Below are 14,147 nucleotides of genomic sequence, written 5' to 3'. Positions count from 1 at the left end.
TCCCCTGCGACGCCACTCGACTTTCAAAGACGACAATTTCCCGACTGCCGTGTCCAGAACGACCGGGGAATCCGAATTGCGACACCCGCCTCGAATCGATCGTCTACGAACATTCACATCTGAACGAGCCGCAATCGGAGGGGTTTGGTTTATAGGCTGAGCAATCGGCTGCTGCGTTTCTTATAACAAACATGGCTGTCAACAGGATAAGGGGCGCATTTGCGCCGCCGCGCAAGGGAGAGACATTCGAGTTGCGGGCAGGTCTGGTGTACGCTTTTACCCCAGGCACAAGTACAGCTGTTCACAACTGACGATTGCCTCTAGTTCCCAATATGCCTACGAACGGTGAGCGCCTGGTACCGCGATGGATACAAAGGCTAGCAAATCACTAAGACTGTCGCAGAAAAGAGGCCATTCAAAAGACCATCATGTCAATGACCCTCGGCAAGGATGTGTCTGCGCTGTTTCCTGATGTACTGAAGAATATCGCAACCGCCGACTTGGACCAGAAGAAGCTGGTATATCTATACCTCATGTGCGTGCATCCGGCGCTGGGACACCATCAGGATACTAATTATACGTCTCAGGAACTATGCCAAATCACACCCTGACCTTTGCATTCTCGCCGTGAATACGTTTGTTCAAGACTCGGAAGATCCAAACCCCCTCATACGAGCGCTGGCGATACGGACAATGGGATGTATTCGCGTTGATAAGATGACGGACTACATGGAAGAACCCTTGCGGAAAACACTGAGAGACGAATCACCATATGTACGAAAGACGGCAGCGCTGTGTGTAGCTAAGCTGTTTGACCTTGCTCCTGCCATGTGTATTGAGAATGGCTTCCTCGAGCAGCTCCAGGAACTAGTTGGAGACCCAAACCCTATGGTAGTTGCAAACTCGGTCACAGCCTTGGTGGAGATTCAGGAGACCGCCCCGGAAACCAAGGCTCTCGTCATCACCTCGTCACAACTCAAGAAGATGCTTCTGGCCTTGAACGAGTGCACAGAGTGGGGTCGTGTGACTTTGCTCACTACTCTGGCAGACTACAAGGCGGCAGATGTCAAGGAGGCGGAGCACATTTGCGAAAGGGTTGTCCCGCAGTTCCAGCACGTAAATCCCAGTGTGGTACTGGCAGCTGTCAAGGTCGTCTTCTTGCACATGAAGCACATCTCGCCTGAGATGATGAAGTCGTACCAGAAGAAGATGGCACCGCCGCTAGGTGCGTACTGAAATTAGGAAATCATGCGACTGCTGCTGATATACTATAGTTACACTCGTGTCGTCTGCGCCAGAAGTACAGTACGTTGCGCTACGGAACATTGACCTCCTCCTGCAGAAGCAGCCCGACATTCTCAGCAAGGAAATGCGTGTTTTCTTCTGCAAATACAACGACCCGCCATACTTGAAGATGCAAAAGCTTGAAATCATGGTGCGGATAGCAAACGATAAGAACGTGGATCAACTACTGGCTGAGCTGAAGGAGTACGCTATGGAGGTGGACATGGACTTTGTGCGACGAGCCGTCAAGGCCATTGGACAGGTCGCCATCAAGATCGAAAGCGCGAGCGAGAAGTGCGTCAACACACTGCTTGACCTTATCAACACCAAGGTCAACTATGTCGTTCAGGAGGCGATTGTAGTGATCAAGGACATTTTCCGAAAGTACCCTGGATACGAGGGTATAATACCGACACTCTGCCAGTGCATAGACGAGCTGGATGAGCCGAATGCACGGGCTTCCCTCATCTGGATTGTTGGAGAGTATGCAGAGAAGATCAACAACGCTGGCGAGATCCTATCAAATTTCGTCGACACATTTGCTGAAGAGTTCACTCAGGTAAGTTCTTACGATATGTCTGCGCGGGCAAAGCTAACAGAGTTTAGACACAACTTCAGATCCTCACAGCTGTCGTCAAGCTGTTCCTGAAGAAACCAGATCAAGCACAGGGCTTGGTCACAAAGGTCCTACAAGCCGCTACAGCAGACAATGACAATCCAGATATCCGGGACAGAGCCTATGTCTATTGGCGACTGCTTTCCAGCGACCCACAGATAACAAAGGTATGTTGTCTTTGAAAATGTGGGGTTTGGACAACTGCTGACTTGATCAGGAAATCGTCCTCTCAGACAAGCCTCCGATCACATCTACAATACGGTCACTGCCTCCTCAATTGCTAGAGAACCTGCTTACAGAGCTGTCGACTTTGGCATCAGTTTACCACAAGCCACCGGAGGCCTTCCTCGGACAGGGCAGGTTTGGTGCGGAGGCGATGCAACGAGCAGCAATCGAGGAGCAACAGGAAGAAGCACGAGAGAATCCCATTGCCGCAGCTGCAGCCGCCGCCGCCGCCAGTGGACAAGCGCCCACTAACGTGGAAAACCTCCTGGACATTGATTTCGATGGTTCTGCACCTGCTTCGTTGCAAAAACAGCCTACACATGGGGCATCTGGATTGGAAGGCCTCGCCGGTACGCCCCAACGCGTATCCTCACCCGTGGCGAATGCGCCTCCAGCACAATCAAACATGGACGACCTGCTAGGATTGTTCGGCGATGGAGGAGGTGCACCTGCTGCTCCTGCAGGTCAAATGAGCAACAACGACATTATGAACGGATTTGCAAGCATGAGCATGGAGACGAATCAGCCGCCGCCGCCAGCTCAGCAAATATCAGGTGGTGAACAAGGCAAGAAGAGTAACCAGGATCTTCTTGATTTGTTCTAGACTGGGTTGGTGTGCGTTGTGCGTGTATTTGGATTAGCAGGGGGCCAAGGGATAAAAAAAGAAGTGTCTCTTGGGAAGTGAGTGAGTATGCATGGGCGACTAGCAAACATGGTTCTTATCTGTGTATGACCAAGTGTATGCATGCATGCATGCGCCAGGTGGGGAAATGATACTATGTACTTTGAGATAAGCTTAAAAGTAGTCGTGTGACCATCTCATAGCAGAAGCTTGCTATCATCAGCCCATTTACACTAGTAAAGCACGCAATTCTACACAAGTAAGTCTTCCGGTGGGTTCCGTGTGGAAAAAAAAATGTCTTGGCAAATGCACTGCTCCTTTTATTTTTATTTAGTCTAACGAGCTTACAAAGAGAGAGAGAGGGGGGGGGGAAGCAAGGTTGCTTTCTCATACAAGTAAGAGAGGTGAGTATTAGAAAGCAAGACGCCCTTGTCAACTCTCACCCCACACTCAGGCGAGAAAAAATAAGCTAGGTGTTTAACTCGCCTTTTAACCTGAATCGAAGCAACAAGACTTCTCCTCCCCTCCCCTTCATCTTATCTTAAACTGGACATGTGTAGTTAGTAGTTAGTAGTGCTGTAGACCACTTTCTTCTTCTTCTTCTTCTTCTTCTTCTTCTTCTTCTTCTTCTTCTTCTTCTTCTTCTTCTTCTTCTTCTTCTTCTTCTTCTTCTTCTTCTTCTTCTTTCTACTTCGAAGCCTACCTATTACAACTACAACATAGAAGACTAGCCAAAATACCCAGTTTTCAGACGAATCACAAGATGAAAGCTAAGGGGATGGAAAAGATACGGATAGTATTTACATAGATACTAGACAGCATCATCATGTCGTTGTCATATCTTGGTTGTTTCTCTAATTTTTTTTTTCTTTCTCTTCGGGCGGTGACTAACTATACTACGACTTTGCTTGGTTTAGATGCAAAATTAATCAGCCCCAGCCCCAGCCCACCTCACCTGAGTAAGCCAATGGGTGGAGACGCATGCCACACACACACACACATGTACACAAGTACCCAGCATGTTGTTGAGGGTCCAGCCCCAGGATTAACAACGTAAGCTAAGCACTTGTCCGCGAACAGCTCAAGGTCATGCCGATCTGTTTCACATGTAAGCATTGGCGTGCCAGACAAAACACAAGAAATAGAGATTTTGGTACCAAAGTGTTGGCGTCATGTTTGTCATTGTTTGATTTCATTCAACCATGACTGATTTCCATTAAGCATTACGTTAGGGTTGTGTGATGGTACGAACCCCGTCTGTGCAATTGCAGACGGGGTAAGAAAAAAAAGAAGAGGTAGAAGAAGAAAAGGAAGAGACAAGGCCCGTGTAAATTCATCCACCAGGGCCCTGTGCTTGCTCCGGTACGTGTCGGAATCCATGCGTTGATTCAACCAATGCATCCCAGCCGTTCCCCACCCCCCCCTTGACCCTTATCCCAACATCATCGTCAGAAAGAGAAGAAGAAAGACCTGCCCATGGACAGATATGCCATGCATACCAAGAGGGTAAGCGGCTGAGCGCTGAAGCGAACGTGTATAAAAATGGAACTTTTCTTGTATAGAAAAAGCTGCCAATAGGAAGCGATTGACTTGGGTATCAAAAGAAAAAAAAAGGTGGGAGTACAATCAAACCACGCTCTCTGGCGCTAGAAGAAATCCACTGCGAAAAAAAAAGTGTCGAGTGGCTCTGAACAGGGATGCATGCCGTCGTTCTACACTGTAGAGGACGCCCGTGATTTCTATGCCATAATGCCCATGTTTATCCATGGAACGCTGAAATGCTTCGCAAAACAAAAAATAAAAAACTCCGGTCCAATGCATAGGTCGTAAAGGCCGTCACCTGTGGAGATTATGAGGTGATGTGTGAGTTTAGAGATGGGTGTAAGGTTATGAGGCGGAAGGTGTAGATGAGTGTGGCTCTAATCTTTGCGGAGAGTGTGCTCGGTATCGGATCCGACAGTGTCTCCATCCCAGAGGCTCTGGTTGTCATCAGTAGGCGAACGAGCGCCAATTGGGCTGCGACCGCCAGTGGAGTAGGATGACGAGGAACCGGTAGCCCAATCATCCGAATCGGAGTTGGGTGGGAACTCCTCGTAGATGTCGAGCATGCTGTAACCAGCACGGTCCATTGGGTCGCCAATCTCGACAAAGTCGTAGTCCCAGCGGAACTCCTTGTCGGCCTGAGGGCGGGGTAGGAAGTTGGCGCGGCCGAAGAAGTAGCAGACACCAGCGACTGGAGCTATTGTTAGCAAGGACGGAGAGGAAAATGAAGAACTGGCAACTTACGGAGACTGCCGGCAACCAGGTCAACGGCGTAGTGGTGGGAAAAGTACATGGTCGACCACCACAGCCACATGGTGTAGAAGACATAGACTGGGAACAGCCTGGGGAAGACGTGTCCCATGAACAGAGTCTCCAAGGTAGCCCATCCAGAGTGCAGAGAGGGGAAGGCACCGAAGACCATTGGGGAGCCAAGGAAGGCGGAGGTGTAGATGTCGATGCCGGTAAGCTTGTCAATAGCCTTGAGACCTGCAGCGTCGCCGTGAATGCTGTAGTTTGCGGGAGCCAATCCGTACGTGTTTTCGTACCATGGAGGAGAGCATGGGAAAACAATCTGGATGAGGACGGCTGTGATGTTCATGTATCCAAAAGCACGAGCCCAGATAGGAAGGGTTCCTGGAGGACCCCAGATGAACATGCATGCGCTAACAATGACGGGCGATACGTAGTGGACGACACCGTAGGGCAGCCAGGCAAGGATATCGAGGACGGTGTGCTTGTGGGCAGAAAGGATGTTGCTCAGGTTTGAACCGTAGAGAATGTTCTCGAGAGCGGGGAGGACGCGGACCCAGATGGCAGGTCGGTAGTCTTCAGAGATGTATCTAGAGATGGCAGTCAGCACGCAGGGGCCGCACGAGTGTTGTGTTGGAGGGCAAATACATACTTGCAGCTCGAGAAGAGGAATAGCCAGGTAAGAGTAGGGAGCAATGGGAGCAGGAATTGGCGGGTAATGGGAAGGCACAAGCCCGTCATGAGCAGCGTCGCAATAAACGTCTTTGCAAAGGGCCCTGGAGCCTCGCTGACGGAGAGGGAGAAGATGGCGACAATGGCGAGGAACAGGTACTGGGCGTCGTATATGGACCACGAGTGGGTGCGCAGCGAACGCAGGGTATCCGAGGGGGAGAAGGACGTCTCGAGCGAGGCGATGGACGACGTGGGCGACTGGCGACTGCGTATACGGGACTTTGTGGCTCTCCATTTCCTGCGGACGCGGTGGGGGATAAGACTGGGCAAGGCAGCGAGGCCCGGGACGGTGGTGCGCGAGAGCATGTCTGAAGCCGTCGTGTTGTCAAGAAATGCAAGGTAGCTCTTGTTGGTCATGGTGACTGCGCGGACTCGGTCGCCTGGGGGAACGGGCTGTGGCGCAATCGGCTTTGGAGAGAGATGGAGCAACGGCGACGGGAACACGCGACCAAAGGCAGCTGGGGGCGGCGGCGGCGGAGGAGAAGGAGGGAGCGAGAAAGAGGAAGGGGGCGTTTGGTTGGGGCGAGCGTCGTCGGGCCTCTCGGGGGGGGTTTTTCTTTTTGTGCAAGGGGACGACGAGCCTGAGCAGAGGAGTGTCTGGAGCAAGGTTGGAGACGGGGCAGCAGGGCGGAAGAGGGCGGGCTAGAGGAGGATTAAGAGAGGCAGGTTAGGCAGGCAGCTGGTAGGGGAAGCTCCGGATGGCTGAGGCGTGCACCGCGCCGGGGGGTTCGAATTAGGACCGCGACTTGAGCGGCTACGACGGAGCGGGCTAGGACGAGGGACGAGGGAGAGGAGCCAATCTCGTTTGGAGCCCTGGCGCCTGCTGCGAAGTACGTACCAAGACGCACCACGCTCGCGGCCCATTACGGCTGCGTGATGCGTGCTGCTGGCCGGCCCACTGCGGGTGCCATGGCTGCACCGACGAGATGCCCTCGTTCTGCCTGCAAGTAAGTATGGTCAGCCGGCTGGACGCCGGGGCAGAGCAGGTAATGGCTGGCCGCCTGCGTCCTTGGAGGCTGCACTGCACGGCGCGCCTGAAGCAGGCGATGCCCTTGCAGCAGCATCAGCAGCAGCAGCAGCAGCAGCAGCAGCAGCATCGCCCGGAAGCGGTCGCTGCAAGGAGAAAAAAATGGTCCGTTGGCTGGCGGCAGGATGATGCGGTAATGCGCTGGACGCTACTTTAGCCCGCCATGACATCAACACACGGCCGATGATGGCAGCATGTGCATGATGGCACCGCAGCGGAGGCTCCATCAGCCATGCCATACCATCGTACCAACCCAACACACTGCGCACTCGACACTTGGCTGTGCGGGCGAGCCTCGCCTTGTCGCTGTGACTTGGCGGCGTTATGTTTGGCCTGCCGCCAGGAGCATCCCAGCCTCGACGGTAAACACAACGCATCTCTTGGGCCGCCATGATGCCACGCCTGAAACTGCAGCAGGTCGCATTCTCATCTACACCCTGGTTACCAATCACGCCTGCTGTCCGCCCGCTCGCGCACCAAAAGGCGTCCGCTGACTGTCGCGTCCGCCTCGTCGTCTGAATAAGCGCCTCGGCACATTGGAAGATCCGCTCCCGCCCATCCCTCAGCCTCCGACCAGCCGCCTACGCCCAGAGCACACTGCCGTCGTCTCGGCCATCTGCCTCCATCGCTTGCCCACCCCCTCTTTCCTCATGCACGCCGCCCTGGTGCAATGCAGGGCGTAATCTCTTTGTTTCTTCGTGCTCCATTGCCTCCCGCCCTACTTTGGATCCCTGCATGCATCGATGCCCTTTTCGCCCGTGGCAAGGCGGACTTATCGGACCACAGTTAGTCCTTTGCACGACCCTCCGACTCGCCATGGTTAGCCTCACATACAGCTTAGCGCCCTTTACAAGCCCACTACTACACACGCCACCAAGCCAAATGGAAAAAAACCAAATGCAGACAAAACAAAACAGATAGCTCCCCGTCTCGCCTTCGTCGCTAGCCGCCAGCCGCCCGAAGAAAATGCCTCACAAGTAAAATAAGGAAAAAAAAATATTCTTCTACATGCCGATTCTCAGCGACCATCGCAATTTCCTCCAGCCTCCTATTCCCACTCTAGTGATGCTGTTTTCCCTTGCTCTCGACCGTTTTGCCCTCTAACACCCATCTGTCCGCATTGAGAAAACAAGAAATGCCATATGATTCGTGCGCATGACTACCGATTGACTCGAGACAGCCTTTTTGCCAACTGCACCACCATCCGCTGTCAAAAGCACAAACCTTACTTACGTTTTACCCATCTCCCCTTCCATGCCCTCCCCGCCCAACAAAATAAACGTGCAAACGCATCCACTTCATCCCCTAACACTCACCCCCACCGGCTCAACCGTTCCACCGTTGAACTGTCATACATCCGAAAATCCGTCTCCCCCCCAGTCCCAGCCCCCCCCCCGTCCACAGCATTTCACCTAGTGTTTCACAACCGCCAGGAACGAGGGATGTGGATGTGCCGAACCCACCACGATCCAGGCACCGCAAGAAAGAAAAATAGAGCCTAACAGGTCGGCCGCCTTCGTCCTCCCCCGCCCCCAATCCTTGCATCGTAAAACTCGTATTCACACAAATCCCAAATACGGTAAACCCGTTCTAGACTTGCACTCGCTGCCTATCAAACTACTTCTATACCCTGGCTTTTCTCGCTACTACCAACTTACCCACCCTCCTATCCTAGTCCCAAATCACATACACACACACACGTTCGGCTCTACCAATCCCCTTCCCCTCCCCTCTTCCTCGTCCGTCTTGGCCCCCATCCCCCCCTCGTCCCGCGTCGAATTCACACGCACGAGCCACCAAGCGATCCGTGTGCAAACCTCCTGCGAGCGCGGGAGTCGGGTCAATCCATTCTGTCCCTGCGTTTCCTATACCTCGTTGGTTTTTTTTTCCCTTGGTTAGAAAGGGTAGATGAGCGCTCGCCTCGTACCCGAGCTTACATACCTACATACTAGTCAATTTATTTACTTTGGACACAGGAGGTTTGGGTGTTTTTATGCACTTGAGTATGGGGATGCATGCTAGGACATAGTGGGCCCCGAGATTTGATGGGGGTTTTTTGGTCATGATGATCATCGGCGTGTGTGATGGATGGGGTGACGGGTTGAAAATTGCTTACTTACTTGCTTGCTTTCGGTCGGACTTGCAGAGTGTGGGTATGTGCACACATATGCCTACTTAGGGACATGAGAGAGAGAGAGAGAGAGGTTCCGTGGAGACTAGTAAGCATAGCTGTAGGTAGGTGCGTTGTGGTTGGAAAAAGGGGGGGAGGCGGGTGATGTGACGATGATCAGGAACCCACGCGACAACAAGTGCTGCGGGCCTTGCCGGGATTGACTACTGCAACTCTTACTTACTACTTACTAGAGTACCGCTCACGATGACAATAGCGACACGAGCTTTGACTTGGCAAGGTCGTGGCATGAACATCCCTCATTTCCTTTACGACTTCTTTTTTACCATGCATAAAAAAATGTGTTCGGCCCATCACAAATGAACACCTGTCTTGCAACAGCTGTCCTGCTAGACATTTTAGAAACAAACAAAAAAAAACTAGCGTGCTACTACACCAAACAGATAAAACAATATCAAACAAAACCGTGCCAAACAATGTCAAAACACCACAAGGCTGAAAGACATCATGCACTACAAACACATCATCTATCCCCTACCGCGTATCAATCAAATCCTCCAAAAACTCATCCAGCTCAATAATCGTAAACTGCTCCCCCCACTTGGCTCGGAACTGGCGTTTCCTATAGCCACTGTTGATCTGCTGCCCCCAGCTGATCAACTCCACCCTCCACCCCCGCTTCAACGCTCGCTCCACGTGAGCTAGGAACCCGTCCGACATCTCTGCAACTGCCCCGTCCCCCGTCGCTAGCACCATTGTGCTCGGCCATTCGCAATCAATAATGCTCTGGCACATCTTCAGGTGAAGAATCTCGTCTACTCCCTGCTCAACCCATTTCGGCGCCGCAGCCGTCTTGGGAGCCGGCGCGCTCGTTTCAGAGTCGCTGCCGCTGCCAGACCGCATCTGCGTCGCCTTGTGCCACCCCATCTTCTTGACATCGTTGAAGAATTTCTTCTTCTCAGACTCTTCCCGTACAATCAGCACTTGCTCTTGCATCACGCTGTCGTACCCAACCGCCTTCGAAGTCTCCACAAGCTTCTCAATCTGAGGAAGTGGATTGGCTTCGCGGTGTGAGCCCGCAAAAAATCGCTTGGCTACAGGTCGGCGCCGCTCCATCAGCAGCGCAAGGCTATCAAACGATATGTCATACGCGTTATGGTGAAGCCCATGCGAGCGCAGCATATCCTTGAGTCCAATCATAATGTTCGAGGCGTCGACGAATACATGCAAACCGTGCTCGCTTTGCCGCTCGTTCAGAAGCTGCATCGGTGCCACCAGCCACTTTTGATCTTCCGGAAACTTCTCCATCAGTTTGTTGAACAGATGAAGATGGCGATCCGTCTTCGATCGAATCACAAGAGGCGGTCGCCGTCCGCTGAACGAGCCGGCCCGTCGAGTCGGTGTCGTCGGAGCCTGAGCTACCACAGCGGGTTGTGAAGTAGCCCTTGGTAGAGTAACTGGTCGAACAGTTCGCGGCACAAGTCCATGGCGTACTGGAGTCGCCACAAGACATGGCCGCTGTGGTGGGGGATCAATGTGTTGGTCTAGCACTGGAGTGCTCGACGTTTCGTGTATGGCTAGATTAGGTATTGGTGTTTTACAGGGAGTAATGACCGGTACTTTTTCCAATGGCTGAGGAGTCATTGGTTGTACTGCGTATGATTGCTTAAGTACACTGGGGCGAGACTTGGGGGTCTTCGGTTGCTTCGGCTGAATGTCGTGAGCACCTGTGGATTCTGGTGCGGACGCCTGTACAGAAAGCGTAGGTCGGATTTTTGCACCAACATTGGATCGTGAACTCGTTCGGGAGGGCTTTTGCGGCTTTTCAGCAACATCTTTACCCTCCACTGGGGTATTGGTAAGCTTGTCTGATTGCTTCTCAATGGAGCCTTGTTGTTTTTGGTGCTCCCTCTGCTCGCGTTCTTCAGCGAGCTGATCAAGGGTTTCCTGCATGATCCGCTGGCGGGTTTGCTCTTCTAGCAACTCCTTCTCAGCACGTCTGCGAGCCTTCTTACGCTGGGTCTTAGTCAAGACCGGGCTGCCGGTTGGCTCTACAGTCGAACTATCGACACACTCAACGGGCGCCTGAGCCGGCTTCAAAGTTGGAGACGGCAGTAAAGCATCATCTGAGTTGCTGAGCTCCGAGTCAGGATCGAGAGGTGGAAGCGGTGCTGCCAGATTGTCCAGATTGTCCGAGAAGCCTAAGCTCTCAAAGAGCTTGGAGAAACTGCCCAAGCGTACACCGCCATTTTCGCAGGCTGGCGTGAAGTTCTGCGTTGTAGGCCGAAGTGCTGGGGAGCAGATATCTTCGGAAGCAGATTCAATGAGATCAATAACAGGGCTGAAGTCCCAACCGGTATCAAGAGATTGTGAAGGCATTGAGTATAGTTTCCTCGTAGGATAATGAAATAATCCGAGTTCAGTGTGTTCGTCGAAGGTGAGTGGTGAATGCTAATGTGTGGCGGAATCTGGACGAGTGTCAGATGAATACAAGGAATCTCAGGCGGCAAGCTCGGCGCCCTAAAAGCAGCGTTTCAACGATACAGCCTTGCTACACTAGGCATACTCAGCGCGTAGAGGCTGTATCATGAGGCGCAGCAGATGGCCAGACATACTGTGTGATTGGTCTCTAAACAAGGGTCCTAATCGCGCGCCCATGATCAACGGTGGCGACGTATAGAGAAAGAGGTATTGCCAAGCTCAAACAGTAGCTACAAGGGCAATCCTGGGGAGACACGTGTGTCAGTAAGAACAAAGAGAGTTGCAGGAGCGTGAAGATAAATGCCTGGTGTTTGGGTGGCGGCGGGGTGAAGGTCATCGGGGGTTGTCTCAGCCTCATGGTCCGAGCTCTAACCGGCTCTAGTCTATTCGCTTGGGTCGATATGCCAACGCCACCGAGAATGACACACATCATGCATGCTGGAGATCGGAACGTCTTTGGCGCTTCATTCACTTTTGTTCGTTACCACACCTGGGCTATTCATTGTAACTCTTTGAAATATATGGACGATTTTGTGAGCTACATAGGTTCGGAAAGCCCGAGAGCGGTCTGACGTGCCCATCATCATCTGTCCTTTCTAGAAAGAGCAGCCGAAATTAACAAGTAATCATGTGCTGGCGCTGTTCTAGCACCGCCAACCCAATCAACAATGACCGACTGAAAGTCCAATCCCAACCACTGTACAAGAAACAGAAGACGCATCAAATCTCACAGACAAGGCTTGGTTGCCAGGGTACGCATCAACGTGATAGGGTTGTCCTGGTACCAGTTTTATGGACGCGAAAAGTAGTTTTCTCAAGGGCAATTTCAAGCCAGAGTTCCTACACCGAGACGAGGTAAATTTCACGACTTATGTTATAACTTATACAAATGCATCGCAAACTCAAACAATGAGCAGAGGGAATGACTGACGCAATCTTAACAATATCATGAACCATCCCGTGATAACGGATGTCCACAGCAGGCACAACAAGTGAATACGACCGACCCAAACTACTCCTCATATTCTCACAAATACATGCACAGGTGAAGCGATAGGATTTCATGTTTAGGTAGACAATGTCGCACCAAAACTCTGCAGACCATCACTCGTCTTAACCTTGGCAATAGCATAACCACAGACTCACTTTGATAGTCAATACTGCAAATGCAGGACCCACACACTAATTATGCATACTCCATTTCCAAAAAGTCCACCATCGTATTCCCATCTCACATCCATCTGAGCCTCGGCTGTCCTAGATCCTCAAAATCCCTGCCCCTCCCCACCCCACACCCAAACATCCAAAGACCCTGCATCCCCCTCCCTAGTACTAGACTTGCCCCAACCGTTCCTACATAATTTTCGCCTCCCTCTCCCTCCCACACGCCAATAGGAACAAATAAAAAAAAAATCCAGAATCATGTCCGCAGACTTCTGGGCCGGCTACATTTCCGGCGCAGCAGGCATCATCATCGGCAACCCACTGGACCTTATAAAGACGCGTCTGCAGGCAGGAAACACGCCAGCACCACATGTAGTAGAAGCTACACCGACAACAACAACCACAATAACAACAGCAGCAGCGTTGCAACCACAACTCCAAACCCTGCAAGGTTTCAAAGCGCAATTTGAAAATGCAGGAACGCTAGTTAGAGGTGAGACTAATAACTTCAACATCGTCGTCCACCACTATTCTCCAATGTCACGAATTCTTTGTTGCTAGAACCAAAGAAAAGAAAGAAAGAAAGCCTCTATCCTATTTATTTATTTATTTTTTCACTCCATTCATCCCTTCCTTGCTTGAACCCTCTTTCATCCCCCAGAAAGAGAGAGAGAGAGAGAGAAAAAGGAGAGAAAGAGACCCGACTAACAAGCAAAAACACTCCAGTATAGGCGCCACAGCACCAATCCTCACCTACGGCGCCCTCAATGGCCTCTTATTCGTAACCTACAACCGCACCCTATCCCTCCTGCACGACACCCCGACCACGCCCTCGAGCCTCTCCAAAGTCTTTCTCGCAGGCGTAACAGGCGGCCTCGCCTCGTTCGTCGTCAGCGCCCCTACCGAGCTAATCAAGTGCAGAGCACAGGTTTCTACGAGTTCAAGCACGACGTCGTGGAGTGTGGCCCGAGATGTGTGGCGGGCCGAGGGCGTGAGGGGGTTGTATTATGGAGGTGCGATTACGAGTGTGAGGGATGCGGTCGGGTATGGGCTTTAGTGAGTAGTATTCCCTTTTTTTCCCCCAACAACGTAAAAATCCGTGCTCTCCACTTGAGAGGAAAAAAAAACACGTCAAGGAAGGAGTGACAAGTATGGAGGGAAGTGGCTGACTAACTGAATTCTTAGCTTTTGGTCGTATGAAATGTCTAAACAGGCTTGGAGTTCGCCGGATGATTCGGATCAGGAAACAGCTATGAAAGTACTCATGTGTGGTGGGTTGGCTGGCGTTGTTAGCTGGACGTCCATTTTTCCCCTGGATATGATCAAGACGAGAGTGCAGACCCAGGTACTACATGCACCGGCAACAGACGGAGAGCGAGGTGGTCTCCTGCAACCGGAAACACAGAAGAAGCGAATGAGCTCAATTGAAATTGCCAGGCAAGCATACCGGACAGAAGGCGCAGGCGTCTTCGTCCGTGGCTTGGGCATATGCAGTGTACGCGCATTCATTGTCAATGCCGTGCAATGGGCCGCATACGAGTGGATGATGAAGTTATTGCAATAGACAAAATCT

General features: G+C 51.9%; 4 protein-coding genes across 4 annotated transcripts; 2 read left to right on the top strand and 2 right to left on the bottom strand.

Annotated features, from left to right (window-relative positions):
• Nucleotides 1-67: 67 nt before the first annotated feature.
• PSV08DRAFT_357909 (adaptin N terminal region-domain-containing protein) lies at nucleotides 68-3,054 on the top strand. Its single transcript, XM_014222678.2, has 7 exons — nucleotides 68-268; nucleotides 325-345; nucleotides 404-535; nucleotides 588-1,225; nucleotides 1,275-1,843; nucleotides 1,891-2,067; nucleotides 2,118-3,054. Exons 1-7 carry the CDS (start codon nucleotides 192-194, stop codon nucleotides 2,727-2,729), a joined length of 2,226 nt encoding a protein of 741 aa, XP_014078153.1. The 5' UTR covers nucleotides 68-191; the 3' UTR covers nucleotides 2,730-3,054.
• Nucleotides 3,055-4,666: 1,612 nt separating this feature from the next.
• Nucleotides 4,667-6,128, bottom strand: PSV08DRAFT_367234 (uncharacterized protein; the record flags this gene model as incomplete). The annotated part of the gene is made up of 3 exons (XM_014222677.1): nucleotides 4,667-4,980; nucleotides 5,034-5,629; nucleotides 5,692-6,128. The coding sequence occupies 3 exons, from the start codon at nucleotides 6,126-6,128 to the stop codon at nucleotides 4,667-4,669; spliced, it is 1,347 nt and encodes a 448-aa protein (XP_014078152.1).
• Nucleotides 6,129-9,445: 3,317 nt separating this feature from the next.
• PSV08DRAFT_1527 (uncharacterized protein) lies at nucleotides 9,446-11,701 on the bottom strand. Its single transcript, XM_066091830.1, has 2 exons — nucleotides 11,545-11,701; nucleotides 9,446-11,397 (listed from the first exon to the last, which is right to left on the bottom strand). Exon 2 carries the CDS (start codon nucleotides 11,306-11,308, stop codon nucleotides 9,464-9,466), a length of 1,845 nt encoding a protein of 614 aa, XP_065949944.1. The 5' UTR covers nucleotides 11,309-11,397; nucleotides 11,545-11,701; the 3' UTR covers nucleotides 9,446-9,463.
• Nucleotides 11,702-12,803: 1,102 nt separating this feature from the next.
• On the top strand, nucleotides 12,804-14,138 carry PSV08DRAFT_213481 (mitochondrial carrier domain-containing protein; the record flags this gene model as incomplete). The annotated part of the gene is made up of 3 exons (XM_014222675.1): nucleotides 12,804-13,067; nucleotides 13,306-13,630; nucleotides 13,760-14,138. Exons 1-3 carry the CDS (start codon nucleotides 12,833-12,835, stop codon nucleotides 14,136-14,138), a joined length of 939 nt encoding a protein of 312 aa, XP_014078150.1. The 5' UTR covers nucleotides 12,804-12,832.
• Nucleotides 14,139-14,147: the final 9 nt, after the last annotated feature.

This window comes from Bipolaris maydis (assembly GCF_028858645.1).
Source record: "Bipolaris maydis strain C4 unplaced genomic scaffold PSV08scaffold_1, whole genome shotgun sequence".
NCBI classification, from domain to species: Eukaryota; Fungi; Ascomycota; class Dothideomycetes; order Pleosporales; family Pleosporaceae; genus Bipolaris; species Bipolaris maydis.
Note: the sequence above shows the minus strand (reverse complement) of the source record. Positions and strands in the feature narration are given on the sequence as shown.